The sequence below is a fragment of the Letharia columbiana genome, assembly GCF_014066305.1.
Source record: "Letharia columbiana isolate WasteWater2 chromosome Unknown Sc0000054_s0, whole genome shotgun sequence".
Taxonomy (NCBI): Eukaryota; Fungi; Ascomycota; class Lecanoromycetes; order Lecanorales; family Parmeliaceae; genus Letharia; species Letharia columbiana.
Window position 1 is genome coordinate 40,578 of NW_023501099.1, and position 26,937 is coordinate 67,514.

The following is a 26,937-nucleotide window of genomic DNA, read 5'->3' on the forward strand; positions in this document are numbered from 1 at the left end:
GACGAGCAAGGTTTCTCCACCGTTTGGGTCAAGGTGCTGATTCATTCTTGTCGATGATGAGGATGGTTTCTCTAGCGTTCGAATCAACGTGCTGATTTTCTCATATTGATGATGATGTGCTTTTCTTTAGTCGTAATCAGTGTTCTGGTAACGTACAACATATCTCGTTCAACAACGAAGCGTAATTCACGACCTGTAAAGCGAAATCGTTTAGATTCTCAGAGATGAACGATTCCTCGCATGTAGCGTATCCAAAATCCTCGGCAGCGAGAAGCCACCGTCAAACATCTACCCTGCGCGGTGACGCCTAAAACCATAACTTACTGCTTTAGAATAGCGTACTCGAGGGCATTGACCACCGGCCAGAGGACTGTCGCTTGGGTGTCTTCGTGTGGGCAGTCCTCTACACTGGGGGCTAAGCTTCGCTGAACACTGCGGGAAGGAAGGATAGGAGAGCGGAGGATTTGATGCCGCCAAGACGTTCGATCGGTTCTTGATTCATATCGCAGAAGATGCCAGGATGAAAGCGTAAGAGGCGATGGGACGGAAGAAGTTCGTTGCGAAAGCCCGCGCTCTGTGGGAGAGCTCTACGGTCATGCCGCCCGAAGTTATATTTTCGAAGCTTGCAGCTCGAGGGAATTGTCTACAATCTACCCTGAGGCTTTGGTCTTCCACTCGTGAGTAAGGCTTTAAGCAAGACGTGTCGAAGAGCGTCGTTATCCATTCAGCATCGGAGATGGACGGTCAGTGAGAGAAGAAGACCCGCTTGCGTCCTCGGGACTCTCTGCGCTCGCAACGCTGAAGATAGCACATCTTACTTCGAGCGCGCTGTGGTCTTTCAAATGTGCTTTGAGAATACAATTATCGCTATTACTACCTTCTACCATATGTTAGGCATTTCTGCCCTCCGCTTGCCATCAGTCCATTATTCTCATAATGGAATATTGGTCGTCTAATCATGATCAGCTCCCATATTTTCTGCCCATACAGAGTCAATGATCCATCACGGTTCGCCTGGTCCAGCGCTTAGAGCCTGTGTGATCATCTGAGCCAACGCTGTAATTGGCTTCCATACTGACCCGGAATTTGAAGATACCATCAAGTAGCCAGCTCCGACAAAACGAAGAAGAGAAAAAAGTCCAGCCTGCAAACTCACCATCGTCGATCTCACGGATTTTTACACCCACAGCCTCATCGCGGCCATTTGCGAAAGCATCGTCATGAGATTGTAATCGTAAGTGTCTGCACGTTGCGGAAGAGAGAGTGCGGGCACTGGCGTACATATTTCGTCATCGTTGCGGAAGCAGTCGTGGTAGAGACACTGCTTCCTTCAGAACGCATAAATGGTGCCTGGGAGTGAGGTCTCCGGGCCAGATGTCATGTTATTCCCGACAACGTAACCCTGAGCCTGAGCTTGTAGATCGTTTGCAGCGCTGTCCGTGTCGGGTTTGGGTCCAGGCTTGGGGATCATGGGCGCTCGTTCAGAATAAGCATGCTGTTTAAAGTAAGCTTGCACTAGTTGTTCGATGTCTTGGCGTCCAAAGGTTTAGCCGAGGGAGCCGCAAGGATAAACTTCGGTATCACCTTCCTCGGCAGAGTTGCCTTCAAGATTTCAATGTTCTCTTCGATCGGTGAAATTTTCTATGCGAGTAATCGTCCAGCGAAGGTCTCATACATACACAAGGGGAACTAATGAAGTTAGAACGGGAAGGAATCTCAGTCACCACAAAGTTGATGTTATACTCCCAACGACGCGGTCATTGAGAGCTTCCAAGCCGACTGAAAAGAATGGAGAACGGACAGAGACCCGTGACTGTGCTCCCAGATCCCAGAGCGGATCTGCATTGGTCTCATTTCGAAGGGGCAATTCATGATCGGTTCGCAGAAAATGCCATCAAATTCCCAGATCGCCACTGTGTAGTCGAGACCGCATCAAGGACAGCGCCGCAGCGGGAGTTTACCTATCAACAGATCCATTATGCTTCCAATGTCCTTGCACATCATTTCTTGCAGCATGGCATTGAACGGGGCGAAGTTATTATGATTTATGCTTACAGGGGGGTGGACCTATGCATTGCGATACTCGCGGTTTTGAAAGCTGGGGCTACCTTCAGCGTGGTCGATCCTGCGTACGACTCCCCCAGAACCAAAATGAAAAGAAAACCAAGATTTCACCTCTGAACAGTCCTAAAAATTGCGCAGATATCCTCCTGATAGACAAATAATATACTTGGACGTTGCAAGGCCTAGAGGTCTCATTGTGATCGAAAAGGCTTCCCAAGAAGAAGGCAGGCTCTCGGCTCAAGTACGGACATGGATCCAGGAGAATCTCGAGTTGCGGGCTGAAGTGCCTGCTCTGGAATTGCTTGATGACGGCAGCGTCAGGGGAGGATCGCTTGACCGAGATGGCAAGGATGTCTTACTGGAACAACAGTCGTTGAAGAGCACGCACCCTGGCGTGGTTGTTGGCCCGGATTCTACACCAACGCTTAGCTTTACATCTGGTAAGCTGTGGTTTCGAAACTCTGTCTTTTTCAGTGCGGCTGACATTATGTAGGCTCGGAGGGCAGACCAAAAGGGGTATCTTCAACCGTCGCAAGGTGTATATTTCTATATTGCTGACCAATCAAAAAGGTCCGAGGACGTCACTTTTCTCTGACGTAAGGCGCTCCCTCCGTAATGAGTAAAGTTGTGGTGAGCCTGAATCTTCGTAGGCATTACTATCCCTGGATGGCCGATACTTTCAATCTCTCTGTATGTTTCTTCAGTCACTCAGAAATGGAAAGGTTTGACGTTTGTACAGGACAAAGACCAATTCACCATGCTGTCAGGGATAGCCCACGATCCCATCCAGAGGTATGTGATGCCTTTCACCAACGATATCCAGAAATATCTGAAAATGGCTGATGGCTTGGAAGAGATGTTTTCACACCTCTCTTTCTTGGAGGTAAGATGTTTCCGATCATAAACTAAGATATAGGCTGATTATCATCCCAGCGAAACTACTTGTACCGGCCAAAGAGGACATCGAGCACGAGAGGCTGGCTGAGTGGATGCGAGAATACCAGGCAACCGTGACCCATCTGACTCCAGCAATGGGTAGGCCAATTGACTGCAATGTTTCTTGAATCATTTCATTTGCTTACTCGGAGCGCTTGCACAGGCCAAATCCTAGTTGGTGGCGCCAGTGCTGAGTTTCCATCCCTTCGAAATGCATTCTTTGTAGGGGATCAACTCATCAAGCGTGACTGTCGTCTACTCCAAAGACTGGCTCATAACTGCAGAATCGTACGGCCCACACCTCTTATCATCGCTCATCACAGCGCTGAGCCGACGCTAACTAGCTTGACAGATTAATATGTTCGTACGTAACTTCGGAGCCCATATTTCCCCTTTGGGAGCAAATCCTGAGTCTTGAGACGTGTCTCGGGAATTTCTACCCTCGAAACATGTCCCAAGGCTTGACATTCCCCCTCAAATAGGCAATACTGACGCGAATTATATTCTAGGGTACAACGGAAACCCAACGAGCCGTTAGTTATTATGCCATACCTCCTCGGAATGAGGACTCGGAATACCTCGGCCGGATGCCTGACGTCATTCCAGCCGGTACATCTCCCATCTCTGCATAAGAACGGAAACGGAGCAATTACTGATTTCGAAATAGGCAGAGGTATGAAGAATGTACAATTGCTTGCTGTCGACCGCGCATCTCTGGAGCAAGGTAAGCCTCGACTATGCGGCATTGGTGAACAGGGAGAGATCTTCGTCCGAGCCGGAGGTAAGTTCGATGTACATCGCGGAATCGATGCGGACCCACAGCTTGCTGAGTACGTGTGTTTTAGGTCTCGCTGAGGGCTATTTGGGTGATGATCTAAATAAGGAGAAGTTCATCCCGAACTTTTTTCTCGAAAACCCCAATGTGTGGCAGGAAAGTGAGGAGTCGAACTCTACCGGTCACGAGGAGCCGTGGCGCAAGTTCTGGAAAGGTCCTCGAGACCGACTTTACAGGTATAGCAGTTTTTACAAATTCCAGACCTAGGCACATAGCAGACTCATGACTTGGCAGGTCTGGCGATCTTGGACGATATACTGAGAGTGGAGATGTCGAGTGTACTGGGTGAGAGTCACAACTTCCTAACTGTAGAAAACTGTTAACCGAGCGGCTGAAGTCGGGCAGACAACCAGGTTAAAATTCGTGGGTTCAGGCTTGAGCTTGGAGAAATCGACACACATATTTCGCAGCATCCGTTGGTTAGAGATAATGTTACGCTCGTAAGACGCGACAAAGATGAGGTATGTTACTACGTTGGAAGGATGCCTATAGTCAATAAGCTTAGCTTCCACCACAGGAACCTACGCTTGTGTCATACGTGGTGCCAGACATGAAGGAATGGACTTCGTGGTTAGAAAAGACTAGCCAAACAGACGACACAGAAGACGATACCATGGTGGGTATGCTCAAGCGGTTTCGTCTACTTCGAGAAGATGTCAGAGCTACGTTGAGAACGAAGCTTCCCTCCTACGCCGTGCCGAGCGTCATAATCCCTTTAAGAAAGCTACCCTTGACTCCCAACTACAAAGTCGACAGAAAAATCCTACCATATCCAGACGCCGCCGCTCTCGCCACAGCTGCGTCAGCGGGCAGGACAGCGAGGTCTCACTGGACAGACATACAGAAGACTCTAGGCCAAATGTGGGCTTCGCGAATAGGCGTTCCCGCCGAGACCATTGACCTAGATGATGGGTTCATCGACAGCGGTGGTCATAGTCTCAGGGCGCAGGAGGTTCTGTTTGACATCAAGCGCTGGGCAAAAATCAGTATCTCTATGAACACTCTGTTCCAGAATTCAACGCTGCGAGAGTTCTCAAGTGTCATAGCTGCTGCGCTAGAAGCTCGAGAGGATGGCGAGAAGAAGGCTGACAGTACGCCACCGGAGATGGACTACGCGCTTGATGGCGAAGTCCTACGGGCCAAGAGCCTTCCGTCTTCTTTCCCAACAGGGGTTGTCAGACCAGAGACTATCATGATTACCGGGGCGACTGGCTTTCTGGGTGCTTCCATCCTTGAAAACATCCTCAACCGCAACAACGGGATCAGGGTCATTGCGCTAGTCCGAGCCAAGTCATCCTCTGAAGCACTCGCGCGTGTCAAGACCACCTGTGTAGCGTACGGCACTTGGTCCGCCTCCTGGGAATCGCGACTCAAATGCATACCCGGAGACCTCTCCAAAGAAAAGCTAGGTCTCAGCCCCGACGTATGGTACATGCTCGAGAATGCTGTCGACGTCGTGATTCACAATGGAGCACGCGTCCATTGGATATATACCTACACAACACTCAAACCCACGAATGTCCTCAGTACCCTCGCCTGCCTTGCGCTTTGCGCAAGTGGCAAACCCAAGCACTTGACGTTCGTCTCTTCGACCGCGGTTCTGGATACGGATCACTACGCCTCTCGCACGACGCCCATCTTAGAAAGGGACCCTCTGGACGGCTCCCGCAAGGGCCTTTCGAGCGGGTACGCGCAGTCGAAATACGTTTCCGAGTACCTCATGCGCGAAGCAGGACTACGTGGGTTGCGAGGTAGTGTCGTCCGGCCAGGCTACATTACTGGGAACCCATCTACCGGCATCGGCCCTACCGACGACTTTCTGCTCCGTATGCTCAAAGGGTGTATCCAGCTATCCTGCCGTCCAGACCTAGGCAACAACACCATCAATCTCGTTCCCGTCGACTACTGCGCCAACCTCGTCGTGGCGTCTTCACTGCATCCACCGCTCGAGCAAGATGTTGGAGTTGTGCATGTCACGCCACATGCGCAGTTGGGCTTCAATGCTTTCCTCGAAACGTTACAGAAATATGGTTACAATGTGCCAATGATACCCTATCCAGAATGGCGTTCAGCCCTCGAGCAATACGTGTCGACGGAAACTCAAGACCAAAGAGAAGCGCATGCGCTTCTTCCGCTCTTCGATTGGGTGACGACTGACCTGCCATCCGATACGAAGTCCAGAGCCTTAGACAACATCAACGCACAGGCCGTGCTTCGAGCCACTGGTGTTGAGGAGAAGGATTGCCAGGTTGGAGTCACGCAAGAGACTGTGGGCGCTTACCTGGCTTTCATGGCTGAGATTGGATTCATCGGCCGACCGGAAGGGACGAAGGAGGGGACGAATCTACCGGTGATCGGAATTCGAGAAGAGCAAAAACAGGCACTGAAAACGGTCGGGAGGGGGGGTTAGTAGCTACACGGGTAAGGGAGACGCAGAGCGCGAGCAGACGGACGAGACGTTGGTGAGAAAGGGTATATACACGCTATATAGTGTACGGCCGGTGATCGATTGTTCATCGAGTACTCCTGATATCAAACTGGCGGTGCCCTTCGATGCATTACTTCGACAGTCATCCGAGCTTCAGTTGTCGCTAATGTCCGGCCCGCCTGCTATTCTATAGACCCCTAATGGTAGCACCATTATATATTGGTATTTTTGGACATTACCCATGTAGGCATGGATGCAAAGAAGGCTGAGTAAAGGAGTATATGAAGAAGCATGCCAAGACTCGGCCGGGTGCTTTCTTTCACGTCTGCTATCCGGCGTTCGTTTCTATCCGTGGTGTCTGCAAGATGACGCAGCCAGTTCTTACTTTTCAATTTGATTTGTCTCAGCTTGGCCCCACCGGCCTTGAGGTGGGTCTGGTAGGAAACCCTGAGACTTATTTTTGGTGTTTGCCCGATATGTAATATTCACACCCTGCGTACATATGATCCTCAACAAAAATGCGCAACTACGTGATATGGCCTTTTTGGAATTCTTGAAAAGGTCGAATAAATAGTCAAATAGGCCTTCGTAGGGGCTGTGGTGCAGTGGTTAGAAGTAGGCTTCAATTCCATTCCACTAAAAAACTCAGCTAACTCAGATAGCAGCGACCGGTACTCAAGACGCCGTACGTCTCAACAGACTCATGGCTGCGGTAGCCCGATTAGCTGAAATAACCGAGACATCTCTATGGTGCGGTAGCCCAATTAGGTGGAATGGTTGAGACCTCTATGGCTGCGATAGCCCAAATAGGTGGCATGGTTGAGACCTCTCCATGGCTGCGATAGCCCAAATAGGTGGCATGGTTGAGACCTCTCCATGGCTGCGGTAGCCTAAATGGCTGAAATAGCTGAGATATCTCCATGGCTGCGAGGAACCAAATATATGATTTTTTTCTTTGCTCCAGAACTGGTGCCAAATGTTTTAAAACTTCGTATTCGTCAGGAGGAAGGATGTTCCTGTAAGGTATAAAGAGGTCAGTATATGTAGTTCGAAGATACCTCGCTGTCGTCGTCGGAGAGAAAATCGCGTACCTAAGCGCCCCTCAGTTCTTGGCTTAGTTTTTGACGCGTAGCGCGTAACCATTAGGTTGTGTTTTTGCCTACTCCTGGTGTGTTCTAGTTGGGTGTGTGTGGGGGTGGCTCCGTGCTCGTTTCTAGCGTGCACGGTCAAACTTGTGATCCATCTTAACCACTCTTATTGACTTTCGGATGCTGCGATGCGCTATCGTCTGGAATTTAATCATCGGGGGTGATCGACTGAGGTGGGTGTGTAACCGTCGCGGGCGCGTTCCGGTGGCTTTGCGCACCGGCTTCGTGTAAAGTTTTGTACTTGTTGCGCCTCGGGCCTATTGGCCCCTATTGTATTAAAGACCTATGGTGATGGCTGGAAATTGGGGGTGACTTCCCGTAACGGGGTTTTTGGTTCATTCGGTCAATGTAGCTTCGGTTTGGGGGTTGCGATGTTGGTTTCCGGGCGGTGTGTGGCCGGTCCCGCGCCGTCTTCTGTTCAATTTGATTTCGTCATGAATGCAAAAGTTTCCCCTCCACGGCTCAAGTGTATCCGCGAAGTGGAGAAGACTTGAGTGATACTTCGCTTCCATCTTGTTCTTAGAAGCCAATCGTTGCCTTTCTTCTTAGCTCGTGCTGTCGTACACGTAATGGAGAAGGCGCTTGGGAACGCGTCCCTTGGTATGATTTCCTACCATCATGAAGTAATTATGTTCAATGTTCAGTATGCTACTTTATGAGGTAGGAACGATATCTCTTTCTCAATTTCCCGCCCTTCCTTGTCTCATCTTCATCATATTTCTCTTCCATTCGTCTCAGCTTCAACAATTATCCCAATGATTCTTTCTACCTCCCTCCTCATTGCAGCATTGGCCGCCACCCAAGCCCTCGCCATCCCCTCTTCCGCTTACACCTTTTCTGCCTACCCATCGTCCACAGCCTCGCCTTTCACCCCACAGAACCTCACCTCCTTCACCCAGCCTTCCTCCCCCAACAATTTCACAATAGACGGCCCCTACCTCGAGGTCGTCCACGAAATATACAACCTCACCACCTTCCCCACTGGCGTCGCCGTTGACCAAGACAACCGTATTTTCATCAACTTCCCTCGCTCCGCCTCAAACAATGATATCACGCTGGGCCTAGCAGACAGCTTCAATACTACAGTCGCGTATCCAAATGCCAGCATACAGACCTGTCAGCCCGGTCAGAATGTCTCGACGTGCTTTGTCAATGTTCAGAGCGTGGTAATCGATTCGGCGCAGAGAATATGGGCGCTGGACACAGGTGCGGGGCCGGGGCAGACGGATGCGGTGGAATATGGAGCGAAGATCATGTCCTTTAATCTAACGACGAATGAGATGATTGATAATTACGTGCTGCCATACTCCATCTCCGCCAACGGCACGAGGTATGCTCCGCCCCGGGAATCCCTTTTCGAGAAACCGCTCCTAACGGAGGAATAAAGCATCAACGACGTCCGCTTCAACCTCTCCATGTCCACCGCCGGCGTCGCCTTTCTCACTGATGAACAAGGCTCCCTGGTCATAATCGACCTTGCCTCCCACACATACACCCGCCGCCTCTTCAACACCTCCGTCGTGGCGGCAGACGAGTTATTCGTCGGATCATTCGACGGAACACCTTTCTACGAGTGGAAAGGCACCCAGCGCTCCCACGTCGGGATCGGCTCTGATGGCATTGCGCTCGCAAACGGAAACCTCTACTTTGCACCTTTGGCGTCCCGAAGATTATATCAGATCAATCAGACTGTCTTAGCGAATGCCAGCCTAACTGATACCGAGATGCTCAACGCAGTGGAATTCATTGGCCAAGTAGGCAGCTATCTCGAAGGCTTCACTGCCGATGACCAAGGCCGCGTCTACATGGGCACTGCAGAGCAAAACTCCATCACCTATTTCAACACCTCGATATCCTCTCTCATGAATTCGACAATGCTGAACGGTATCAACGCATCAAGCACGAACGCCACGAACGAAGGCGTGATTCCCGCCTCGGATATCGAAGTAGCGCCCTTCGTTAGAAGTGCGGATATACAGTGGCCGGACAGCATGTGTATTGAAAACGGGTATTTGTGGTTCACGACCAACCAACTTCCGCTTCAAGGAACATATCAAAGGAATGATATCACGAAGGCTAGTTTACCTTATAAGGTATATCGAACTAGTGTTGGGGGCGCCGGTCCTGCTGTGTAAACAGAGAATGATGAGATACGAAAATGACACTGAGGACAGACTACTGTACATAGCATGAATTATATAGACACTATTGGACATAGGAACGTCAAATCTCCACATCTTCATTCCTTCCATCCTTCAACATCAAGCGTGCAGTGCCATTATTATTCTTCCCACAAATACTCATATCGATCAAACCACCACGAGTCGACCTCGACACGTGAAAAGCAGACAGACAGACAGACAGACAGACAGACAGACAGACAGACAGACAGACAGACAGACAGACAGACAGACAGACAGACAGACAGACAGACAGAACTTCATGAATAACAGAAAAATGCATGAAATGAAAGAGAAAAAGTTCATGAATGACAGAAAAGTGAAACGTGAGCCTAAGCACAGATGGTGCTTGCGTGCTTACGTACATTCGTGCGTGCATACGTACCTGCTGATGTGCGGATGTACGGATGTATGTACGTATGTAGAGTACGGTGGCAAAAAAGGGGGGGAGAAGAGTTGGAAGATTTGAGAGGAAAAGGGGGAAGGGGGTGGAAGATTGGAAGATTGAGGATGGATTGAGGAAGGATTGAGGACGGATTGAGGAGGGGGTGGAAGATTGGAAGATTGGAAGATTGAGGAAGATTTGAGAGGAAAAGGGGGAAGGGGGTGGAAGATTGGAAGATTGGAAGAGTTGGAAGATTTGAGAGGAAAAGGGGGAAGGGGGTGGAAGATTGGAAGATTGGAAGATTGGAAGATTGGAAGATTGAGGAGGGGGAGGATGGATGGATGGATGGATGTATGGATGTATGGATGGATGGATGGATGGATGGATGTGTGGGCACGGTTGGCGTTGTGGATGGTGGGTTGTGCAAGGGAAGGCAAGGGAAGGCAAGGGAAGGGAAGGGAAGGGAAGAGAGGGCATGAGTCCACGGTACGGTGTCGGTTTATGCGGGTAGGGAGTGGATAAGGTAATCTAGATGGACTGGTGGTTTATTTATGTGTGTTTGTGTTGATGAATAAAATATGTCGAGTGCAGGCTTTGTGTGCTAGGCCGAGCATGCCGTCATGCCTCGTTATGTACATTCCTTGCTTTCACCTTCATGTCTCATCTATCCATTCCCTCGTCCACCCCCAACTTTCTTCCCTCCTCTGCCCGCAGGACCTCCGTCACCTCTCCCTCTCCCTCTCCCTCTTCCCCTGGAACCACCTCTCACTTTCCCTCTCGCTCCTCTCCCACCTCGAGCAGCTGGCCGTGCGGCTAACTCCTCTTCCTCTCTAACCCTCCGACTCTCCTCATCCCACCATTCCTGAAATGCTTGCTCTTCTTGGATCTCTTGCAAGCTCCTCTTGGCGGCTGCTTCTTTGATGATGTCCTTCTCCGTCTGTTGCTGGTAGAGTATGTCGGACATTGAAAGTTGGAGAGTCGGTTCGACAGGCAGAGGCTTGTGGCGGATCGATTGGATTGGTTGCTGGACTGATGATGAGCGTGAAGCCGTAGGCGGATTTTGGGCTGTGGCTTTGGAGGCGTCGGGCGTTGAGATGCTGCGGTTTTGTGTCGGAGCTAACGTTGGGGCAGGGCCACTGGCAGCCCTTCGGGCCGCGGGTGCCTTTCCAGGAACGGTTTGTCTCATCGTAAGTGGCGATGGGGTACGAGGTATGCTTTTAGCCTCGGATGATGGCGACTTGGTGCTCTCTGTACCGAGGACATCCTTTAATGAAAGCTTTGGACCAGTGGATGCCACCTGCCATGGCGACACCGAGCTCTCGCTCTGTGCTCGATTTTCCGCTAAAGTTGGGCTTGGCGTTGGGAAGTTCTGTGGTGATCGAAGCTGCTGTTGTTGCTGTTGCTTCTTACGCTCTTTCTGGGATAGCTTCGTAGTTAAGCCACTGGTAGAAGCTTCACTCTCCTTAGCACGGAAAGAAAGGCCTGTTGAAATACTCGATACCCGATGGGCGGACGCTTGGGCCATGATATCTTTCATGTCTAGCTTAAGGGCAGTCATTGAAGGAGGAGCCCAGGGCTGCTTGCTGCTTATTTCGCCAGGAGATTTACCAGTGGAGTTACCCTGGCTTTTGTAGGATGAAGGACTGGTTGAAGCTGCGATGGCGCCCTCTGTTCTGGAAGATGAGGCAGCTCGCCCATCGTCGGTTTCATAGCCCCTGGTGATCTGCGGAGGAGGCAACAGTGACTCAGGAGTATTGGCTTTGTGGCGTCGATGGCGATCGGGCGTGCTTTTGTCAGCCGCCTCTGCTTCAGGTCCATCATCTTCTTCCATCTCAAACATGAGGTCCGCGGCAGAGCTCTTAGCCCGCAAAGAAGGGCTCTTGGACTGGCTGTTTCGATCGCGAGATGCTCTCGATTGAGACTTCGACACCGAGGGCGACTGATGAAAATCTTCGAAAAACGCGGCTTTGGCCTTAGAACCCCCGGAGGACTTTGCTTCACGCTCAGGGAGCCGAGTCTGCAAGGATACCGAATCGATCTTGATGCGTTTACTTCGTGCCATCAATTCGAGGAGCTGAGGATACTTTTCGATCAAGTCGTCTTCGGCCTTGCCGCTTTTTGCAATTGGTAGACATGCCAGTTGATTTTGGCGGACGACTTCATCCAGCTCGAGAATAAGATCCTCATCCAGCTCGTTGAGGAGACTGAGTCTGGTCAGAGCGATTTTAGCACAAAAGAAAGACTGCGATGCTTACTGGTTCTCAAGCATGCCCTCGAGGTTCAGACAGATGTACTCAAGCGCAGCGTCTTTGAACTGCGTGACCGAGCACGGAGCGACAGCGTTCAGCAGCTGGCAGACGTTGCGTGTATTAACTTGAATTAGTCAGCAACAGTGCGCATGAGGCCACGAGTCATTGTTCTCACCATATCGGCCTAGCACCTTCTGACAGCACTGGGCGAGCCGCTCGAGCATCAATTCATTCGCAACAGACATGACTTCCATCACGAGGTCTAGGAAGGCGTCGAAATCAGTAGTCACAACATCCTCAAACATCTCCTCATCAGTGTCGGCGTAGATATGCCGCAGTACAAAGTCGAAGACACTAGGGTCCACATGCTTCAAGTCCACCTTGATGGCTTCCTCCGGTTCTTTCAGTTGCTCGCGCCTGGAAGAAAGCCATAGACCCGCAGCACGGCCTTCGAAGAGCCCTTCGAAGAAAGGGCACCTCTGGCACATAAGTGCGCTATGAACCTTCACATTTTTACCATCAAGCTCAACCTCTACGTTGCCGTCGTCGAAATATCCAGGCTGGCGGATCGCCAACCCAAAGTCTTCGTGCAAGGACTTTGGTGGTTCCGTCATCACTCTGACTGCTTGCTCGAGTTTACGCATCTCCAAACCGGAAGCTATCTTCATCAGCTCGGTCCTAATTTGACGATAGCGGAAGGCTGATGACGGCGCGTGTCTCGTGTAATGCCAAACGTCGACCACAGAGTCAGTATACAGGTATAGGACGAGATTAAAGACGGTGATAAAATCCAGGCCTTGAAAGAGTATCAGGGTCTTCCCTTCGCTGTCATACTCGATCGTCACGACTTCGGGGATCGAGAAAAAGTAATGCTTCCGAAATATTGCAAGTCCTTGCCTCATGGACTCGCTGCGAGCTGCCAAGACAAAACCATGAACGGGGATGCGGACGTCAGAGAGCGTGGTCCCAACTCGGGCACTATACGCCGTCTCTTTCGAACCAAGACTATCACTAAGATAGCTTGCCAATTCCTTTTCAAGGTCTGGAACAGTCAGCACAGCCCTTCGGATTGTCGCAACGTCATTGGGCTGACTTGATTTCCAGAAGCGCGGTGTTGGTTCTTCGGTCTCGGAGTCCTCCTCTGCGAACCCGTGAAACGGAAGAAGAGGGTACAAATCCTGCCACAGCATTTTGCACTCGACGTCAATCTGGATTTTGAGAACATCACAATCCCTACGGACGGCAGCGTATGCGCCGAAGGTATTGCTTCTTACCGCCGCAATCCTTGTCAAACCGGGTACACGAGAGAATTTGTAGTCTTTTGCTTTGTACTCTGCAAGACCAGCGGCACTCGCGTCTTTGATCTTGGCACGCTTAACCCTTCGCCACACTGACCCAGATTCTGTACAGATTACGATAGAGCCGTCTTGGCTGACATCCACATCTTTTACGGCCATGTGACCTTTCTTCAGAGACCAGACGCGCTGTGGAGGCGATAAGGCTAAACGTATCTTTGACGGGTTGGTGGTTGATGATGTAGCACTTGAAGCCTCTACCTTTTGGCTGACATGTACGGTGAACACATCGCCCATGCTCGACATTGCACATATGGTATCACCACCAGAAGTGACCTTACATATGTGATTCTCAGCACCTTCAGCCCTGGCACCCCATATACTGTTCAGAAAGTAGTTGGAGAATGCTTCCAGTGGAAACGCCATCTTCGCATAGCCATAATTGGAAAAAACCCACACATCGTGATTTTCCAGGAGACATATAGTAGCCTTGTCAATAGCTGATACTGACTTCACGGAAGACGAGAAGAGCGATGCGGCGACCTTTCGTGGCGTGTTCTGGATCGCAAGCGAGCGAGCATCGGAGTCGAAGAGGCCGAGCTGGCCCTCGTTCTTGCCAAATGTGAACAAAGAGCTGGCTGTGTGTACCACAGTATGGATGCTAGAAGCGGCAGCTCCTACCACGATTTCGCGTTTCAGAGGGCCAAAGACCTGTCGTGGCAACAACTGGGTGGGCTCTTCGTCCATGGTGGCGGAAGTATTGGGCGCATAGCCGAGTTGACCAAAGCCATTACTGCCCCAAGTAAAAGTCTCGCCTTCGCTTGAGATGGCAATGCTATGATTCTGTCCAAGCGCAACATGTATGACCTTCTTGCCCAAAAGACCTCCGCCATGTACGCTGATGAACCCAAACCTGGTGGTTTCATCTCCAGACCCAAGCCTGCCTCCCTTGCCAAAGCCGCACATGTACAAGTTGGCTTCAGGGTCCGTGGTAAGAACGGCGGAATGCAACTTGGACAGCTGAACGTCCTGTACAACGATGGGACGATATTGAACAAGCGCTGGGAGTTGATTGGTTTGCGAAGGTGGAAAACGTCCCTCCGCAGCTTGAGCGCTCGCGCGAGAATTCTGAGCCTCATACTCGTTGTATAGACGGCGTAATAGATGGTCGGGACGCTTCAGGAAGATTCGCTCGGGAAACTGGCGGTCGTCCTCATCCCCAAACCCTAGTGTAAAGTTCTTATTACTGCCAAAGGCGAATATCTCATCTCCTTCGATTCGTGTCCTCGGTGCAACTACTCTGCTTGGGCCGTCATTATCATTGGTGTCTCCGCTGACACCCTGAGCCATTTCACTGTCTTCATCATCCTGGCTTCCAGCTAACAGCGGGGCGCCTGAGTCTTGTCTGATGTTCCGGCTTGTGATTGATGCCCCATACACGTCGAAAGGGCTGTTGCCCTCTCTATCCTTGATCTTGATCAAACCACCTGCAGCGTGAGATGGGCCCATAGTCGAATGTTCCATAGCGTCTTGAATGTCCCGGTCCATCAATGCTCGCGCGATTGTGATGTTGCCAAAATACAGAGCTCGGTGTAGTGCGGTCCATCCACTTTCCTCATCCTGAACATAGAGGTCCAGAAGCGGGAGCTGTAGCAATGCAATGGCGAACTCCGATGCATTCTCGTTGGTCGACGATGCTATATGATGCAGCAGTGTGACACCATGAGAGTCCCTCCAATTGACATCTGCGCGGCTCAACGTCACATTCGCAAGCGACTTCGGCGTCGCACTACCCGACGGAGCTCTTTGATTGCTCCAACTAGATCCTTTCGCACTCTTACTCAAGGTCGGTGATGTCCCCAACGTTGCGCCTGGGCTCCCCGCAATACCAACGCTTCCTGCCCTTCCTCCACCACCGCCCTTTGTAGACTGCGCGGAGGCATTGTAGGTGGCTCGAGCGAGCACTTGTCGAAAATTCTCTGCGTCATTTTCGAAATAGTACTTCCAGAGCAGGGTACTCATATGCGAGCGAGGGGAGCGATGGAAGGTCCTTCCAGTCGCCCCAGGGAACGCGCCTCGCTGTAACCTCGAGGGCTACGGCTTGTTTAAAGGCGCTCGGTGAAGGACGGAAGGGTTCTGAAAAGGTTGGGTAGGAAAGGAGGGGAGAGGAGGAAAATGCGTGTCTTGATCGAGTGATCTAGGCAGGCGTGGGTTTGGGGGGCGTTGAGAGACTCGGTGTCAATTGGGCTTGCCGAAGGTTTCTGGGACAGCTATTGCAGGTAAGCTGTATGATACTGAGGGAGGTGTCTGGAAACAGAGTGCGAGAGATATGAAAGAAGGTGCTGCAGTGGTAGGAACTGTAAATGTGGGGAAGGAAGAATGGACGTGTGGCCCCTCGGGCGGAATGACTCGCAGGAAGCTAGATTGTGCTTGGCATGTTATCGCGTCCCGATAGGGAGACGTTTGACAGCCAATGAGAGACATTTCTCGAGGGGCATGGACTTTCAATACGATGAACAGTTCTTGTCAAAGTGTAGATAGTTAATCCAAAAATACGTATGTTCTTTGATCTCCTTAAGCCTCTTCTCTCCCTCCTACTATGGCATGCTGCACTTCATCACTTCCCGAGCCAATGCGCCACCAGCGCCATCCGGCCCTTTTTGCTCCCAATCCAATCTATGTAACAGCCTCATTCGCTGAAATGCGCGACTGGCAATGAAGTGTATGTATAACATCGAGAGATAAGAGTCAAGATGTCGTTGGAAAAGGGTTTGCGATCCTCAGTCCCCATTTTTGCTGAAGAAAAGGTTCAACATCAAACCCAGCCCTGAACGCCAGAGTATATCCTATAATGCGCATTTTAACCTCTAGCAGAATACTCCATGCGTATCCACAGCTAAAGTTGAGGACAGGTCAGTATCCACCTCTCCTGCTCCCTTTCCTCGACGATGCCCCCGAATCACTGCTGCCTCTCTCCCCACCTCGGTTCTCTTCCAGACTTCGATGTGATTGCTGAGTAGCGCCAAAGTCACTCATGGCAAAGAGTAGCGGCTCTTCATCCTCAAAATTGCTCGGAGGTCGAGGAAAGCTAGATCTGCTACCACGATGATCTGAGCTTCCACTAACACTCCCTCGCTCAGCGAGACTAGACGCGGAGTTCTGCGGGGGGGTGCCCCTTCCACTTCCCCTACCGATACGAGGACGGTAGGGTGCGGCGCGAGTTTGCAAGGAGCCAGCTTCCTCGCGGTGCTCAAATGACGAAGGCTGTGGTCGATTGCCCCTTTCGGCATCGAAAGGAGATCCAAAAGCGGATTCGCGGGTTTCGACACTCGGCACTGCCACGGCGGATTCGTCGGGCACGTCGCCCTCATGCATGCCAGCGAGGGCGCCGAGGCTGACTGGCGGCCGGTCATCGACGCCAAGACTCGCACTGCGCATCCCGAAAGGGAAAATCTCATCGTCTTCATATGGCATATTTCGGGCTTGCTGCGCGGCCGAGCTCGACCGTCGATAGCTAGGCTGGAACGGTCGTGGAGAATTTGGGATGTCAATTGCTCCAGTACTTGAATCTCGATTACTTCGAGCGTCCCGAGCACCATCCGTGGCAGCAGGGCGTGGACGGCGCTCTTCACCCCGACTAGGGACACGATGAGGATACTCGATGGTACTGTTAGCGCTTAATCTTGAAGGGACAGCAGGCGTATGAGGCGTGTGTGGGGAGATGGGCTTCCCCGGTGATGATGATGGGGATATTGAGGTTCCGGCTACCATTGGCGGTACGCTTGACAATTGACGGCTTGAGGATGATGATGAACGATGCAACAGATGAGAAGACGACATTGAGCTATATAAAGCATCGTTCGAGTCTCTCATACGCTGAAACTTATTCAAGGCAGCGCTAGTCCGCCTCGTCGAGGCTTCAGTTGCAGCCTGATCGTTGGAATGCCTGAAGCTTTTCAGATCCTTTTTCTGATCCAACAATTTGAGGAAATCAGAGATATTATCATCATCTGTCGGGATGGAGCCCGAGCTGGCGCCTCCACCTTCGGCCAAGACACCAGATCCAGGTTGGGCGTTAGAAGAAGTTAAGCTGGCTTTCCCACTGCTGTTGTCATCTTCTGTCCTGCTGCTACCGCCAATGGACAATTTAGCTTTCCTGTGTCCAAAACTGCTGCTATATCTGTGCGGAGGACCAGGCTTCGGCGAACTGGATATCGAAGACGGGACATCTGCTGCATTTGGTGAACCTCGTGAGGGAACCGAACCGTATGGTCCAAGAGTTGAAGGCGCTCTGGCCTCCGCCAAAGCAGCCAGAGGTGACGCTTTCCCCAAGGATCCTCGTGGAATTGAGGTCATCAGCTGCTCGGCCTGAGAAGGCGAGGCAGACAACGAGGGACTCTTGAAAGGCATGAAAGATACAGATGGTCTCCTACCCACTCCGGGGCCACCGTCAGCGGAGCGGAGAGACGACCTAGATCCTTGCGCTGATCGCGTATTTGGTGGTCCTCTCCTGGATACCGTATCCTCGGGGGATTCAGAACGCGCAATTTGTGCAGCACGGAGAGCAGATAATGGACTCGAGCTCGTAGGTGGGCCAGGTTGGTGAAAAGTCGACATGCTACCATACGCTTGGCCTTGATCGGGACGCGGGATACTGTCTCGCCTGTTGTGAGGTAACGAGCCAGCTGCTTCAGTAGCGGTGCGAACAGCGTAATCCTTTCGTTGTTTGTTAGGGTCTTCCCTACGTCCAAGAGAGGGCTCAAAGTACTGGTCGTCCATGCCCATGAACCTGGAGCTCAGAAACGCTTCTGAGTTGTCAACGCGAAAGTCGCACTGGGTTCGATATGAAACCTGGAGACGAAAGGATCCAGCAGGAGAATCGATGGGCTCGAACACGAATGTATCGAGGACCTCATCATCACTTTTGAACAGAGGTATTGCCAAGTGATCATTCTTGGATTCTTGTTCGGATTGAGGACCTTGCGTGATACGATATTTGAGTTTTGGCAATTTGGGAGCTGAGCCGGTCTTAGACGACCTTTTGCCAATTTTCCAGGCAGGAAGAAGCCTAGAAACGGAGTAGAGCGATCGTAAGAGCACAACAGTATTTTTGTAGGTGCGAGGGTTATTGGTGCTCAAGTCCTGCGGGATATCCCCTGAAGACTGTCCAAGTTGTATGACCCATCTCTCAATGACAACTTCAGGTCGCGAAGATTGAACACTGGCCCCGGCTGACGAAGAGGGGGACTTGTTCAGCGCCTCTTCTACGTCCCATCGTCTCCCTTGCTCATCAATAATCACCAGACTTTGATGATTCGTAAGATCTTGCGCATCGATATATAATTCGATAATCATTGGTGGAGGTCGATGGCTAACAGCGTCGCAGCTTCGCCAAAGGCGAACGTCATTTCGGAGGATATCGGTCTCGTTGATCTCGACATTGAACTATAGTAGAAGGGGCAATCAGCCCTGTATTCGCGTGACCAAGCTGAGGAAAGTCTAGGTAGAAGTACTGACCCATTTGTTCACCCTCTTGACCGTAGAGTCTTTTGAATATGCCTGCGGCAGAGAAACCCGGGAATCGAGGATAGTCAAGGCAGATTTCGTAAAGTAGTTCTAAGATCCAAAATTAGAACAGTCCTTTTCTTCAAGTGTGAAGGGTACCGTGAAAACACACCTGAACGACCTGATTTAATTTGGCAACCGAGTCTTTGCCTTGACTGGCGCTCTCTGGGTCCCGTAGTATTGCGTCCGCTCCTTCGCCTACTCCAATTCCTTGCTCACTCGGTGTACCCCTGCCTGAGCTTGCTCTTGATCCCATCGGAAGCTCTTCTCTAGGGTTATTGGTCCGTGTGGGATTTGTTCGTGGAGAGTTTGCTGGGGAAGCCGTAACCGGCGACGGTCGAGGGTGTTGGTGCATGATGGCTGCGCTGGTGTCGGGTGTGGGCTAAGGCACCAGGGCTTCGAACGATGTTCAGAAATCAATCGTCTACCTTTGCGAGGTGTATATTATATCCAGCAGTCCCATCCAAACTCATCCAATGATTGAAGACTCCATGATCACATGATAACGCCGGTGTTCAGGGGTCTTGACGGGCTGCCTCCTCAACCGGAAAGCGTTGAGCGTGGGCAGTGGATGCGCATGCAGGCGGGGCTGTGCGGCTTGATTGCTATGGATGCATTACCGTTTGTGAAGAAGGCGGGGCACAGGCCAGGGAAGGCTCGAGAACGTATGCTTGTGATACTGGTGCCTGAGAGGGCGCTTGGAGGGCGGTCAATGCACAAGGCTGGCTCCAATGTTTAAGACAGCTTCTGTATCTCGGTTTAGAAAGTTGCAGCCTGACCGCAAAACGCCAAACAGGACGTTACACCTTCATTGTGTCGATATCGAAAGTTGGAGAGAGTGTGAATGACTCGGATTCAAGAGTCATATGGCTAGCTCGGGGTGCAGGGATCTTCGAGGTATAATTGTCAACTAGCGAGGGATTAATGTCATCTCGAGCATTGATTGCATGATGATGTTGAATTATAGATGGTCACAGCATCAAGCAAGAATATTGGAGCTTGATGTGAGGCGTGGGTTCAGGCACATGATGGATGGGACTGGGGACCTTCTGAAAGCTGGGGTCCAGGCCGGGCTGGGTTTAGCGCCAATGAAACGTTCAGCCTTACGCACTTATCTCAACTGATAAGCCTTGTGGTAACGAGATCTTCCGCCAATTCCGCATTGCTCACCGGATGTTGATAGACAATGGTCTACCCCTGAAGGACTTAGGGTAAAAGTTATATTTAAGGAACATTTTGATAAGGGAGTCTTGATACCATCAAAAGATGCCAACTTTCACTGTCGCAAACTATGTGTCAATTGCTCAAAGAGATGAGGAACATGACTAGCTACATAGGCTCGGAGGCCGTGCTATTTGCTACACCTTAAACCATCCAGCAACGGTTAGCTACATGGTGACAACAGTGGAAAATCCAGCTTCCGACACTGTGAGAGAACCCGGAATCATTTGGTCCCCAATTGTGCTGCTCTTTGCCGAAAATAGTCATCAGCAACCGAGGATGCAATTGTCGATCCTCGTTCTCAGGCATCGAAAATAGTTGTCAACAACCGAGGAGGCAAGTTTTGACCGGTATCAAACAAGGTTGGCTTGAAATATTTGTAGTCAACGACCGAGCATGCAATTGATGTTCTCAAACCAAGTCTTCCGAGCGCGGCTGAAATGTTCTCAAAATCTGGCAGAATGCGATCTAGGAAGGAACCTGCAACAGAGAGTTCACCAATCCGACCTTGAGGCATTGTTGTCGTTTGAATCGATCTTACGTAGGTGTTCAGATGATGAGAAGATTCCAGCTAAATAGCAAGACGCGATACCCAGTCGTGGCTGCAGATGGTCATCTAGATTTCAACAGGGGAAGGGTTTCCGCCGTTCGTTGATGACAAACCGCTCGCTCGATGACTGATACCGATGGTGCCACCAGGATGATAGCCCTGGAAAACCACTGAAGGATCAAGATGAAGACGTCGAGCAACCGCCATTGCTAGGGCGTCAGTCAAAGCAAGTGCAACCGTGGTGGACGTGGTTGGAGCAGCCACACCAAATGAGTCGACCTCGGAAGTTGGAATGGGTGCTGGGAGAAGAATCGACAGATGCGGAGACCGAGATTCAAATAAGGGACATGTCGATGGGGTCGCATGGGATGTAACCGCTATAAGCGCCATGTCGAGAGGAAGATAGGGCAGAAGATTCAGTAGTTCCGGCGTCCTTCCGGAGAAAGTAATGACGAGGATTGTATCATTCTGGTGCAAACAGTCAGCTTCGTAGTCTCCTAGGAGTAACAAGGATGCACACTTCTCCTATCATGCCTAAGTCGCCATGCAAAGCTTCTGTGGGGTGAAGGAAGGCGCTTCGGATGCCAAAGCTGTTCATTGTCGCTACCACCTTCTGGCCGATTTTGCCACTCTTTCCAACGCCGACGACTACCAATTTCCCACCAGAGCAGATAGACGTAGTGATGACATTGACAGAGTTGGCAAGTCCGGCTTGGGCAATATCATCAGACGCATACAGGCCTTCAAGCTGCGTTAGAGCGTCCCGCTCTGTCCCGATAACGGATAACGCTGTGGCTAATGCGTCTTTGCCGCTGATTTCCTCGATGGGCCCTCCTGCATCTGACATTGCTGCGGGAGAGAGTGGCGATGTCGGCGTTAGGGGTAGTTGGTATATGGCTGTCGAAGCCAATTTGGATTCGCCCATCATGAGTGGGGGCTGGCGAATATTCTTTCTTTGTGATGAAGATTGGGACGGGGAATTCAGAAGCACTGGGGCGTCTTTGCGTGTTCACAACATCATAGTGAATATTTTGCCAGGAAGCAGAGGACCCTCGGAGGTCTACCACTTCGTATAAAAGCTCAGCTCAGAGAGATAGAGCAGGTATTGCAGTACGGAGGAAAGGGTCCTCAAAGCGGAAGAATTGTGCCCACAATGTAGTCAAGAGATGAAAGAAGAGCAGGATCAAGCCATTTTATAGAGTGTCAACGGCACGATCAGTAAGCAAGAAGTTTCATGAAGTACTCTAACTCTACTCCACCCTCGCACGCAATGTGGAGATAAGGTAGGTTCGTCACTTTTATCTCCTTCCCGCTCTTTGTGTCAGCATTTGTCTTCCAAGGCTTGAATCTAAACCGCATGCAGGAGGTGCATTCGTCATTGAATATGTATGGGCATCAACAGGGTCCAGAGTCCAGGGTCCAGGGTCCAGGGTCCAAGAGCACCATCAGCAACTCTATTCAAGCGCGAGGTTTCACTTGATGTACTTTAGATTGAGTGATTAATTGTATAATGCGGAGAAATCATGTTTCGGCATCTTTCGGCCTCGTGGCAAATGGATTAGAGGCCTCTCCGCATGCCAAGAGAAATGATGAATGCAGGGATCTGCGTCTACCAAAGAAGATGTCAAAGGATTCGTGTGGGTAGAATTAGGATGTACTCGTACGTTCGAGAGTGAGCTACTTGATAGAGCGAGGACACCAATAGATCTTTTTACTTAGTGGGATGTCGCTTGATCTATTGGTGTCCTCGCTCTATCAAGTAGCTCACTTCTCGAAGCACAGTAGGATTTGTAATTATAAGTATGGAAAAATCCGAAGGATTCAGGATCTAGTAGCCAAGCAAGCTATACTACATATGGCTAGCAAGGAAGACCCCGCAGGAAGCACCTTCCGACTCTATCTCCCAACGACATCTACCTCGTGCTGTCCAGGAGTGAGTATTGTAATTAGCGCGGGGAGTTGACCAATCAAACTACTCAGTTCTCCGCGAAAATCGTAGTTTGATTGGTCAACTCTCCGGCGCTATCACGAGGTAACTCACTTCCTGGACAGCACTAGTACTCAATTCTCCGCTCGGTACCGCACACCCAAAGATACCTGTACGAGTATGCCATCCCTGGCAACGAGCGACCGATCCTCCATCCCACCTCCTGTACCGCCACAGGACGCCGCCCCTCTCTCGTCCACCCCGTGGGGGCCACGCAGCGGAACTGCAGCATCACAAGGCCAGTTATGAAGCCAGTCACGCATCCCGAGGCCCGTGCTCGTTCGCATTCTTGAACTTCCGGTCTCCTATCCGGCGGTCTGACAAGTCAAGGCGCTGATGCTCCTCCGAGCCTCTCAGCGCGTTCCCCTGTCAGGTCATCAGTCTGGGACGCGGTCGCCGCAGCTGTGACCATAATCTCGTACAGCAGCGGTGCAATTCATACCCATCCCCGAACTCTTTCGTCCTTCCGCCAGATGGTCCGTCGCCTCGTCCTCCCGAGACCATTCACCCAGTGTACAGGCTCCCTACAAAGTTGAGCAAGGCCCTGACGGGACTCCGATCGTGGTATCCATAATCTACCCTCTGCATCACCGCTCGCGACCATAACCTACCTCCAAAAGTCTCGAAGGATAGATGTTCAATATGACGACGGCAGACTGGGGGTCTACAGATCTTCTCGCCTCTAGGGTTTACATATGGGTTTTGATCAGATGGCATGGGCATACTGGAATGGGTGACCAAGGAAATGAAATTTTGCAATATAAATTGGAGCATTTGTGCAGAAGGCAGGGGCTAGATGTGCATAGCGCTACGTAACAGCATGATACGGAACGGAGCAAAAGATGATGTGTTTGTGCTGCAATCATGGCTAGATCTGTAGCAATACACGAATTGATGGTGGCGAACACGGAGTCGAATGGAGCAATGCATGATTGTTGTAGCTTTCCTAACTAATGTAATAGAACAAGTTTTGATGCTAGCCGAATTGAATTTGTGCTTCCCTTGCAATTATCGACCTGACGAGTTCGTATCATAATGTGAGTGAAGAGATGAACTCGTAGCAGTCCCCGAAGAAACTACTCAAATTCGTTCAGGAACCCCTTGGCACCCACCGCAGTCCAATCTGTAGCCTCTTCGTTGGAATTATTGCCCACCGCAGCGTCCGCAAGGTGCTGCAATCCACCACGAGAAGTCATGCTGTCATTGGACGCTTGAGGGGCACTATCTCCGAGCTTCTTGCTGATGAACGAGCTGATAGGCACATTCCAGACCGTCTTGTGAGGCCTAGATTTGCTCGATTCGATGTCTTCTCGAACGTAGCCAGTGTCGAGAATGGCCCGAAGTTTTTGCAAAGTGGCCACAGATTGCTCATTGCCCATGTTCTCTGCCAGCGTGATGGCAGCGAGCCCAGCGAAATGATGAGTCAATGGTCGCACACCGCCAATGGGCGAGCTTAGCTGATCGACAACTGTGTAAGCGAGATCCAAGAGTTCCGTCGTTATTGAATCGGGAAATCCAGGAAGTCTGAGGGAGAGGAGCTTAAGGTGGGCGAAAGCTAGGTATAAGTGTGGCGCCTGACGGAATGTCTGATACAGACCTTCACCTAAGCGGTCAATCTCTCCTTTCATCAAGTGGTCAAGGAGAAGCTCGCGCGGATGGGAACGATTGCGCTCGGGGTACTGGTAGAGGATAGCATGGGATACATGGCCCAGCGCGAGCGAGATACCTGCACTCCGTTATCATCTAATTGTAGGGTGAAGACCATCATGTGGCTGTTTTTCACTTACGGACTAGGTGGTAGGCGTCGGGTCCCAAAATATCCTCATCGGATGCAACCAGACGTGCACTATCTTCGGCAACCAGCAATGGGCTGGCTGTACTACTGGCATGAAAGCGGTCAAGCACAATCAGGCTCAGCCAAACGCGCCGAGCTACCTTTGGGCTAGAATCTTCATCCTCTGTGCCCCCCATTTCGAAGGCGTGGGATTGGTGCAGATTCAAGTATGTTGCGATGCTGACCGCTTCGGCAATCCAGGACGTGTTACGACTGTGCACGGGACCACTATTCTCGGTGACGATGGCCATGAAGAACAAAGCTTGAAGGTATGCGAAATTGGCATCGCACGTTCGGGCTTGGGGTCCCTCTGCTTTCAAGGCTGCGAGTTCTGATGTGACTCGGGCGACCAAAGCCTCCGGCTTGAGAGCAGAAGTACAACAGGTGACTGCTAGATCGCGTGCATGGAGCAGGGCTGTACGAACAGTAGAAGGTACTTTCTCGAGTTCGTGATGCACCCGGCCTTCCTGGCGTGCAAGCACAGGAAAGAAGGGTTGGATGAGCTTGCCGTAACTATAAAAGAGTTAGAGGGGGATTCAAGCCTTACAGAATTCCAACTTACTCGTAGACCGATGGATCAGGTGCCATGTTGTTCAACGTGTCTCGTGTTTGTTGATGGACGAGGGATGTAGGGTGCAAGACTCTAGGCACTTGAAGTCCATTTGCAGCCGCGTCGGTATTAGTGCCGCGATGTCCTGGCGAGAACTCTAGAAGCTCTTGATGATCTTGCTCGAAGTTTTGTTGCCCCATCATCATACCATGATTTCTGTGTCTATTATATTCAAGCGGCGGAGAATAAGCGCTCCCTGGACCGGATGGATCGTGAATGACCGGGGCATACTGCATATCCGGAGGAGTAGCCCCAGAATTTTCCAACCTATTTACACGCTCTGCTAATTCCTTGATGTACCTACAAGAGAATGAGTATGTCATAGGCCCCCGGTTTCTTGGTATCGACTTACCCTTTGCTTGGACCGCGCTTTTGTGGCGCTCTTCTGAAATCGCATACCTGGTCTGCTCGTTTGCAGGCACTGCACTGTATACCGGGTGTCTCCGACTCGGCATCGCATCGTATCTAAAGAGGTCGGTAAGGAGCCCGTGAATCTGGAGAGAGCGCTCCAGCAAGCTGGGAACAAGATACCTTCTTTCTTCTACATTCATCGCACGCTCTCGTAACCTTTGCTCTCTTTCTTGCAGAAGAATCCACATTGCTCCGCCCTTGGCTCTGGTCTGCGTCAAGTCCTCGTTGTGCAAGCTGCTGTGGCGTGGCGGGCTGAGCTTCTCTTGAAATCTGTCCATTTTGTGTGAATACTTGTCCGTTGTGGTTTATCTGCCCATACTCTTGTCCGTCACCGACAGGTCCTCGCATGTTTGCTGCAGGAGCTTGCTGCATGTGCGCGTGCGCGTGCTCGGCTGGAGGCATCGGAGGTTGGGCTGCATAGGAAAATGGATGCATTCCTCCATGAGCTGCCTCGGGGTCTGGATAGGATGGCTTCGGATCCATCTTGATATGCTCTCGTCGATAAGTTCTCAAACGATGGTGCTTTTGAGAGCAGAATGGATGGAAAAGAAGTTGAGAATGATGTAGGTGTGTTGTGCAAAAAGCAAGGTGTGGAGGGTAATAAGAATTTTAAGGCTAGCGCCATTGGCAGTTGGTTAGAGCTCTGGCGAGCGCTCATACTTGTGCTGATACTCAAGAAACTTATGCTCCTCGTCTACAGAAAAGACTGGATTTGAAAAATGCTTCTACTGGTTTGAGCTCTACAGCTTAGACGCCGTTGAACGGAGATGGAGAGAAGTTGTTCCTAGCCACGGCTTCGGAGTAACCTGAGAGAGCGAAACCCTAACTACGGATGCAGCAATCCAACAGGATCTGGTCTTTATCAGAGTGCTTAATCGTTCTTTAATCTTGCAGACATTCAGATAGTACATGGGTGCTCTGAGTGCATGCTCATGCTATCTGAGGTTGACCATGATAGGCGAAAGCTGCCGTTTTCTAAATCGACTTTTCGAGGCTCTACTGAGCTTGGAAAAGTGAGAATGCCATCTCTCAGAAACCCAAGCTCCATAGCAAATACATCGTGAACCTCGTCCAGGGCTCGTGAGGCAGCTCCAAAGACCTCTCAGAAGATTCCAAGACAAGCCCGCAAGGACGAGGCAGAAGCTTTCTTCATCAAGATCCTCCATTCCAATCTTCCGCGGCGCGCCCCTTTTTGGACAGGAGAACCTCCAGATTGCCTGGAGATGAGGTCGGTGCCGG

General features: G+C 51.0%; 6 protein-coding genes across 6 annotated transcripts; 2 read left to right on the top strand and 4 right to left on the bottom strand.

Annotated features, from left to right (window-relative positions):
- Nucleotides 1-1,788: 1,788 nt before the first annotated feature.
- On the top strand, nucleotides 1,789-6,245 carry HO173_010910 (uncharacterized protein; the record flags this gene model as incomplete). The annotated part of the gene is made up of 16 exons (XM_037312795.1): nucleotides 1,789-2,129; nucleotides 2,203-2,504; nucleotides 2,558-2,580; nucleotides 2,635-2,660; nucleotides 2,715-2,754; nucleotides 2,804-2,856; nucleotides 2,919-2,947; nucleotides 2,998-3,099; nucleotides 3,164-3,288; nucleotides 3,353-3,364; nucleotides 3,510-3,609; nucleotides 3,668-3,781; nucleotides 3,846-4,011; nucleotides 4,070-4,120; nucleotides 4,173-4,296; nucleotides 4,353-6,245. The coding sequence occupies 16 exons, from the start codon at nucleotides 1,789-1,791 to the stop codon at nucleotides 6,243-6,245; spliced, it is 3,501 nt and encodes a 1,166-aa protein (XP_037160227.1).
- Nucleotides 6,246-8,166: 1,921 nt separating this feature from the next.
- On the top strand, nucleotides 8,167-9,546 carry HO173_010911 (uncharacterized protein; the record flags this gene model as incomplete). Its single annotated transcript, XM_037312796.1, has 2 exons — nucleotides 8,167-8,741; nucleotides 8,799-9,546. The coding sequence occupies 2 exons, from the start codon at nucleotides 8,167-8,169 to the stop codon at nucleotides 9,544-9,546; spliced, it is 1,323 nt and encodes a 440-aa protein (XP_037160228.1).
- A 1,094-nt stretch (nucleotides 9,547-10,640) lies between these two features.
- HO173_010912 (uncharacterized protein) lies at nucleotides 10,641-15,542 on the bottom strand (the record flags this gene model as incomplete). Its single annotated transcript, XM_037312797.1, has 3 exons — nucleotides 10,641-12,180; nucleotides 12,232-12,349; nucleotides 12,401-15,542. The coding sequence occupies 3 exons, from the start codon at nucleotides 15,540-15,542 to the stop codon at nucleotides 10,641-10,643; spliced, it is 4,800 nt and encodes a 1,599-aa protein (XP_037160229.1).
- Nucleotides 15,543-16,433: 891 nt separating this feature from the next.
- HO173_010913 (uncharacterized protein) lies at nucleotides 16,434-19,440 on the bottom strand (the record flags this gene model as incomplete). The annotated part of the gene is made up of 3 exons (XM_037312798.1): nucleotides 16,434-18,965; nucleotides 19,038-19,136; nucleotides 19,198-19,440. The coding sequence occupies 3 exons, from the start codon at nucleotides 19,438-19,440 to the stop codon at nucleotides 16,434-16,436; spliced, it is 2,874 nt and encodes a 957-aa protein (XP_037160230.1).
- Nucleotides 19,441-20,922: 1,482 nt separating this feature from the next.
- On the bottom strand, nucleotides 20,923-21,703 carry HO173_010914 (uncharacterized protein; the record flags this gene model as incomplete). The annotated part of the gene is made up of 2 exons (XM_037312799.1): nucleotides 20,923-21,324; nucleotides 21,377-21,703. 2 exons carry the CDS (start codon nucleotides 21,701-21,703, stop codon nucleotides 20,923-20,925), a joined length of 729 nt encoding a protein of 242 aa, XP_037160231.1.
- Nucleotides 21,704-23,919: 2,216 nt separating this feature from the next.
- On the bottom strand, nucleotides 23,920-26,181 carry HO173_010915 (uncharacterized protein; the record flags this gene model as incomplete). Its single annotated transcript, XM_037312800.1, has 5 exons — nucleotides 23,920-24,569; nucleotides 24,631-25,190; nucleotides 25,240-25,587; nucleotides 25,640-25,752; nucleotides 25,819-26,181. 5 exons carry the CDS (start codon nucleotides 26,179-26,181, stop codon nucleotides 23,920-23,922), a joined length of 2,034 nt encoding a protein of 677 aa, XP_037160232.1.
- Nucleotides 26,182-26,937: the final 756 nt, after the last annotated feature.